The sequence below is a fragment of the Silene latifolia genome, chromosome 9 (genome assembly GCF_048544455.1).
Source record: "Silene latifolia isolate original U9 population chromosome 9, ASM4854445v1, whole genome shotgun sequence".
NCBI classification, from domain to species: Eukaryota; Viridiplantae; Streptophyta; class Magnoliopsida; order Caryophyllales; family Caryophyllaceae; genus Silene; species Silene latifolia.
Genome location: NC_133534.1, coordinates 134,169,316 through 134,177,647, shown reverse-complemented (window position 1 = coordinate 134,177,647; position 8,332 = coordinate 134,169,316). Strand labels below are relative to the sequence as shown.

At 36.9% G+C, this 8,332-nt stretch overlaps 1 protein-coding gene across 1 annotated transcript; it reads left to right on the top strand.

Moving 5' to 3' along the window:
* The first annotated feature begins 833 nt into the window (after positions 1 to 833).
* LOC141601614 (protein FAR1-RELATED SEQUENCE 3-like) lies at positions 834 to 2,094 on the top strand. The gene is made up of 4 exons (XM_074421908.1): positions 834 to 1,236; positions 1,325 to 1,377; positions 1,582 to 1,833; positions 2,032 to 2,094. The coding sequence occupies exons 1-4, from the start codon at positions 834 to 836 to the stop codon at positions 2,092 to 2,094; spliced, it is 771 nt and encodes a 256-aa protein (XP_074278009.1).
* Positions 2,095 to 8,332: the final 6,238 nt, after the last annotated feature.

Below are 8,332 nucleotides of genomic sequence, written 5' to 3'. Positions count from 1 at the left end.
CGGCAGCCACCACCACAACAGTAGCAACGGCCGCAACAACAACCGCAACAATACAACAACAACAAACAACAATACTCGGCCTTCCTCTTTCTCTCCCCTTTTCCGCCACCTACAGCCGCCCTCACGGCCACCCACAATCACCACTCTACTCCCCTATCTTCCTTCAACCAAGATCCGCCCAAAACTAGACCCAAACCAACTCGCAACAGCCTCAAACACGAAGCCCTAAACCCGCATCACAAAACCCCCAAAACCCGTATAAACTGCTCGGTCAAACCCTTTACGGGCGGTCAACGACGGTCCTATGGTGGCCACGGTGGGTCACACGATGGGTCCGAGTCGCGGGTGAGTCAACGGTATAAAAATAATAATATAAAGGCTAGTATAAGAAGGTTTACCTTACGATCTCAAGGCGAAGGCCAAAAGACGGTCTTTCTCTTGCTTTCTCTCTTTTCTCTCTAAAGTTTGATGGTGGATTTTTGATGGATTGCATTAAGATAAGGTTGGGTGGGTGAGGATAAGGGAGTATATATGTATGTGGTAGGAGTATAATACATGTATAATGTATTATTATTATTATTATTATTATTATAATTATTATAATTATTATTATTATAATCATTATTATTCCGTCTCAACATAACTCGTATAAATAAAATATTATTATTATTATTATTATTATTATTATTAAATACAGTATTACAGGTGCTACCAAGACATTTAGAATTCTAGCGGAACAATCAAATGGGTATGCCAACATCGGTGCATCTCTCACGGAATTTAAGAACTTCAAAAGAAATATTAAATGTTACATAGGTGACAAGGATGCTGACATGTTTCTCGATTATTTGAAGGGGCTCTCTGAGTCACAAGATGACTTTTACTTTGGTTATGAAGTTGATGAGGATAACTGTTTGGCTAGAATCTTTTGGGCAGACGCACATGCAAGAATGAATTATTCCATGTTTGGGGACACCATCACCTTTGACCCTACTTATAGTACTAACAAGTACCACATGGCCTTCACCCCATTCACTTATGTTGACAACCACAAAAAGTCGGTGACTTTTGTTGCTGCACTTGTCGATCATGAGAATGATGGGTCATTCATTTGGGTGTTTAAGAAGTTCCTTGATTGTATGGGCAACAAAGAAACTCAGTGCATTCTTACTGATCAAGATCCAGCAATTAAACTCGGGTTGCATTCTGTATTCAAGAAAGCAAGACATCGCTACTGTATGTGGCATATAATGAAAAAAACTTACCGATAAAGTTGAGTCACAGATTTGTAAGGAGACTGACTTTGTTGAGCGAATATGTGCAGTTATTTGGGATACTGACTTGGAACCCATAGAGTTTGAAGAAAAATGGTCTCAAGTGATTAGTGACTTTGAGCTGAATGATAATACTTAGTTGACATACATGTATGGCAAAAGGCACAAATAGATATCTGCTTACTTTAGGGATTTGCCTTTAGGTTGTCTTTTGAAAACAACACAAAGATCAGAGAGTCAAAACAGTTATTTCAAAAGATTTGAGAGCATAGATGGCACACTTGTTGAATTTTGGTTGCGTTTTCAGAGTGCAATAGAACAACAACGCTATAATCAGAGATTTCTTGATGCTGCAAGTTACAGCACATTGCCAGAGGGTTTCTCTAAGACAATGATTGAGAAACATGCTTCTAAAATCTACACACATACTATTTTCTATGAGTTCCAAGTGCAAGTCCAAGCGGCTCTCTGTTCTTGTGCCGTTAGGGGATTTTCTGAGCAAGGAAACGTCGACATTATAGGTGTTGAAGATGCCTACAAGCAACGTATAATATTTCAGGTTATTCCATTTTATAAACATAATTGTGTTTTGACTTTAAAATACAATAACTGTGATAAAAGAATACAATAACTGTGTTTTGACATTAAAATAACTGATGGACTTCTACCTTGGTGTTCATTGCTATTCTGAATAAAATAATCCATGTTGAACTATAAAATAACTATGTTTTATTGTAATAACTACAGTATAATGCAGGTTGCTCACAATAACGAATCAAAGGAACCAATATGTATGTGCAAGATGTTTGAGAGGAAATGAATCCTTTGTAAACACATTATATGGATTATGCTAGGAAAGGATTGCATAGCATACCGGAGCAGTACATCGAAAGCAGATGGACGAAGAAATTATATAGAAAGCCTTTGTATAGACTGGATGGAAAGTTATTGCAAGACTACGATCCCACTGATTTGAGAAAGTTGGAATTATCAAGAGTATGGTCTGAGTTTTATACAACAATAAGTGTTCTTAACTCGATCCCTCAAAACCAGATCAAGGAACTAAGTGTGATGCTTTTATAATTCCGAGAGAAAAATCCACCAAAAGAGAGCTTGACAAAGGAACAAGAACTGGAATTGCTCTTAGGTTATTTAGAAAAATCAAATATTAATGTTCTTCCAAAGATTGCAAAAAACAAAGGAAGTGGCAAGAGAATGAAATCAAACAAGGATAAGGCAATTGAGAAGGCAAGCAAACCGAAGAGGCTATGTAATAACTTCAAACAAATGGGAAATCATGACAAGAGAAACTATCCAAATCCATTTGTTGAGCTTGCTTTGGAGGAAGAAGATGAAGAGGAAGATGAAATGGAGGATGAAGATGAAGATGAAAATGGAATATGAATATGATACATCACACTAATTGATGATAGGATAATTACTTTACAATAATTCTCTGATAATTTGTAATCAATGTTTTGATGTGACTCCTATTTACGCACATTTAGTCCCCTAACTAGCCTAGTTCCTATGCTTTTTAGTGTGTATTAGGGTCGTTTCTTGTCTTTAGCTTCCTATTATGCATATTCTATGAGGTTTGGTGTCCTTTGTAGAAGAGGAACACTAACCTTACTCAAACGGAGTGAAATGGAGCTAAATTGATAACATCTAACAACCAAGCATCGAAGAGGAGACCAAGGCTAAAGGCCTTAGTTCAATAAATCAAGTTTTAGGATAATGAAGGACAACCCTCACGACCCAAGAATCAATCCCCACAAGTTGTTGAGCAAGGATGACGAGAAGGAAGCCATTACAAGAGGAAATTGCTTGGAACCAAACCAAGAGTTGCTTGTTTGGATCTAAAACTATGATAGATGAAATGATGTCGAAAAATCAAGTGGTCTAGGCTTTAGAATCACTCCAATAGGAGTCCGGATGAGGAAATGACATCCGTTTTACAATCCGAGCTCAAATAGACAAGCTGACCGTCAGGACGGGCGTCCCCAAGCTCAGGACGGGCGTCCCCAACCCAGAACGAGCGAATTGTTTGGCAGGAAGATTGTCTTCACAATGGGGAGTCGTGCGGTTCCTCCCGGAACTTGCAAAGCGCTAAATTTAATTAAAGGGTCTAACCGTCATTTAAACCCTTAGTTAACCTAATCCTTGTACTACTATATATACTCCATTTGTAACAATTAAGAGATTATGCCTCCTTAGTTTAGATTAAGTTCTCATTAGGAGTAGATTAGGATAGATTAGCATTTAATCTTTCCACAAATTACACATTAATCTTTCCTTAATTATTGTTCAAGCATTCTTAGATCTTATTTGGTAATTGAAGATTATTGGGTTATTATTGGAGAAGACAACTCTTCATCAATAATCAAGTTCTCTTCTATTATTCTTTTCTTTTCATTTGTTCATCTTAAGATTGGTATAATTCCTTCGCTCTTTATTTGTTTATTGTTTATTGTTTCACTCTTTCATCATGTTTATACATGTTAAGATGATTGACCCCATTGTTAACATGTTTTCCATGATAATGAGTGAGTGGGATTAGTGAGGTATTAGGGGAGTTAATCATGGGAAAGATTTATGCTTAATGAGTTCATATGAATGCTTGCTTATTGTTTTTCCAACTTATGCACATGTCATATTTGATGAAATGCTTGATTGACAACCTAGCATATTTCTCTTATCCTTTCAATAAGATTTGTAAGACATAAACTAACTCAAGGCTTGTTAGACCATGCATATAGTTGATTAGGAAGAATTAAGTCGATTGTAGGTGTTGTAAAGTCTTGACCGACTCGGCTCCGGGACCCAAACCTTCCTAGGACTCATTTATGTTATCTCACCATGAATAGGGAAAACCAAGTCAACTTGTAGGTGTTGTAAAGTCTTGACCGACTCGGCTCCAAGACCTAAGTTTCCTTAAGAATTGTAAGATATACACTAACTTGATTCCAACAATAATAATTGTTTGCATCTATGAAACTTATTTTTTTGATCTCCCCATGATTCCCCTATGATTCCAAGATTCCCTAGTATCGTTTATCATTTGATCACATCGTTGTTTTTATTGCTTGTTTTGCTTTTCATTGCTTTCATTAGTTTAGAATCTTCATTTCAAACCAACTGTGACACCCTAGTGCAATTACAATTAGATTGAACAATTTGAGTACCCTCGTCCTTTGGGTTCGACCCTGACTTGCTTGCTATGCTAGTAGTTGGGCATAAATGTTTTTGATGGCGGACAACGACACGTTCATCAAAATGGCGCCGTTGCCGGGGACGGTGTTGTGTATTTGAATCTTTCTTTTGTCTAGTTTTAGTTGTGCTTCTTCTTAAGGGATCTTGGTTCCTTGAGAATTTTAATTCTTGTACTTGCTTTATTTCATTTGTTCGGCATGTCCACTTTTTGGCAATTTGAAAATGAGTCATTTAATAAGTATACTGCAAGTTTTGAAGATTATATGACTTGTGCTTGGCATCATGGTTTTACTCTTTCAAATTGTGAAGCATGTTGTGTTGTTTATAATGGCATGAACCTTGAAACCCGCAACTTAGCATTTCACTTGAGTGGTGGTAGGATTTGTGAGATGAGTTGTGAGGAATTTTGGGAATTTGTTGAGTTCATGGCCACCGAATGTCTTAAACAAATTGTACATGACATCTTTGAAAGAGCCAAGGAAGGTATGTTGGAAGCGATAAATACCACATTTCAAAAATTCATTTAGGAAAACTATGATGAAAATGAGATTTGAGAGAATGAGACACCTTCCTATAACCTTGAGCCTACCCACTATGTTCACAAATTTGCCCCTCCTTGGAAAGATGAAGTGTTAGATAAAGAGAGTGATAATGAGGAGGAGTACATTGTTGATTGTGAAACCAATGCTTGGATGCTGTCACCTTACTCTTCTTGTGTAACAATGAAACCAACTTCCATGGAATTTGATGTTAATGGGCAAAGTGAGAGTGAGATGGATGTGAGCTTGAGTGAAAACTCACCATTTGAGGATGACATGTTAGAGGGAGACAATTGTGCTGAGCTTGGTGAGCCTTGTTACGACAACCCCTTTGATAATGGTCCTTGTTGGGATGAGGATATGATGACATTTGGGAACCCCAAATATACACCATTAAGGTCACCTTGGATGAAAATGCGAGTACTTGCCTTGAATGTGGTGATTTTGACTATTTGGAGGACGAGTTTAGTGAAGTGTTAAGCAATAACTCGTTTCATATTCCTTCGATCCATCACATCTCTTATAATTTTTGTCATAATATTCTTCACATTCTTGTTCGGTCTATTACTTGGGCATTATTTCATTCCATAATCTTGTGTTGCTATTCATGCTTATTTATGTCCCACTCCCAAGAATTTGACCGACTTCTACGTGCTTTGAGTGCTAGTGATATTTTGGCATGAATCTATTAATTGATAACCTTTGGTTTGATGGAGTTCCTCAATAACCATTAACTTGTATATATCCACTTAGCGTCATTTTGCATTCATTCATTTAATTATTGCATGAGAAATAAAAGGGAGAGATCTCATATTTTAATTGAGCATTTTGAAGGAAGAAGAAGAAGAGAGTGGAGATGATGATAGCCTCGATGAAGGAGGCTTTGATTGAGATCGGGATTGTAAGAACCTTTTCTTTCCCTATCTCCCATGTATAGTTGCATTGCATTTTAGATTAGCTTGCATTGTAATATATTTTACATGATTAGATTAGTTTGCATTGTAATACTCCTCACATGATTCATATAGTTAGTTGCATATAGACTTGAATTCATGCATAGTCACTAATGACCAAACATATTCCTTTCTACACTAGAAATAATGCTTTATTCGGTTTGGGGAGGTTTGATCATAGGTGACCATATCTTAATAGAGAACATGTATCATCTAGTGTATTTAGATTGCATTCATTTGTTATATATGTCATATAGAATTGCATTTAGTTAGAGTATGGATTCATTCATATCATATCATTGCATTTATACTTCATTTCAATAAATTCAAAAATCCAAAAACATGTATTTCTTTTTCATTCCTACTCCTACTTGTACATTGAGGACAATATCCAAAATAAAGTTGGGGGATGGGAATTTATATTCCAAAATACATAAAAATTTTAAAAAATTCGAAAAACTCAAAAATATGTCTTTCCTTTGTAGTGTAGAATTGTATATATTGTATATATTTGTTTGTTTGTCACTCTTATCACATTGGATCGACTACGCCACATTCGAGACATGAAGGAAATAGAATACCGCATGGTATGATCTTTCCAAATCTCCTTTTTCCTCTAATATGTTAATGATAATGTGGCTTCTTTTTTATTGATGCGGTTTGTACCTATGTGATATTAGGATTTCATTTAGTTTATGTGTCATAATAGTTGATAGAAGCATATGCATTAGGTTGTATATATGATAGTTGCATCATGGCATGTAGTTGCATGGTTAGAAAATTTTGTGAAAATGCCTATTTGGGAAGCTTAACAAGTGTATATAAGGCCCTTGGAGATAATTTTTCTCCTTGAGACTTTGTTTGCTAGAATACCCTCAAGACACCCTAGGATGTGTCATACTAGTATCTTTTAACCCATGGACTAAGGCATAGTCAAGAGTACCTTGTGGTGTGATAACTCCTTGGCTACCGTTTATTTCAAGGTGACCTTTGAATCCATGCAACCGTCCTTACACTTTTATCATCATATTTTGTCAACAAAAAGGAAATGGGCACAAAAACATCAAATTGAGTTCAAGTACCAAATCGAAATCAAATGTTTGCTAATTGCATCAAACGAAAAGATGAGCAAAAATAGACTCTTATACTTTAATAGAAGTACCCTTACTACAAATGGGGTTACTTTGAAAAATGTTCAAAAAATGCAAAATTGAAATTGCCAAGTATCAAAATGCCAAACATAAAAAATAGCATGGAATGTTCTTAATCGTCAAATGCTGCAAAAATGGAAGGAAAAATAAATCCAAAAGCAAACAACTATCATGAAACTCATAGACTTTGAATCCCTTTTATCCATTGATGATCCTACTTTTGTTGCATGATGGAGAGGGGACGACCCTTCTTCTTGTTTCGGCAAGAGGGGGAATTCCGCGATCCTACAGTATTTCTAACACTATAGGACTTGGCTCTTGACAAAAGCATTTAGCAATTGTGGATAAAGGTAACCTAGTTTAACACAACTTGGATGTGACTTGTTTGTATCCTCTTGGACTTAGTAACTAGGAGAACCAATATCTATGATGGAGTGTGTGCCCTTGAATTGCATCCCTTGTAGGTGATTTCCGCCACTTAGATGAGGAAAGTGGCTATTCTTTTGTTGATGTATCCATTATTTGTTTTGTGTGCTTAATGCTTGGATGTGTCGCCATTTTGGCAAGCCCTACCTTGCCTTGCAAGAAGGCATCTTACCTCATGGATATCTTGTTGTGAGTTGAAGGGGCGAAGTGAGACCCGCTAATTGTCTCACAACGGCTATGTTAGTAGTATTAGTTTAAATAAGGGTCATAATCTTAGTCACCTCTTTACTCGGGACGAGCAAAGGTTCGGTTTGGGGGGATATTTGATGTGACTCCTATTTACGCACATTTAATCCCCTAACTAGCCTAGTTCCTATACTTTTTAGTGTGTATTAGGGTCGTTTCTTGTCATTAGCTTCAGAGGTTTGGTGTCCTTTGTAGAAGAGGAGCACTAGCCTTGCCCAAACGGAGAGAAACGGAGCTAAATTGATAACATCCAAGGACCAAGCATCGAAGAAGAGACCAAGGCGAAAGGCTGTAGTTCAATAAATCAAGTTTTAGGGTAATAAAGGACAACCCCCACGACCCAAGAATCAATCCCCACAAGTTGTTGAGCAAGGATGACGAGAAGGGAGCCATTCACTACGCCAAATAATAGGTGCAACAACGGTAAGATAAGGTGATATACCGTTGTAATACAAAACACGGAACCGTTATTACATCGACTGTTGTTATTTTGTGACCACGGTTGTTAAAAAGGAGGAGCCGTTATGAAA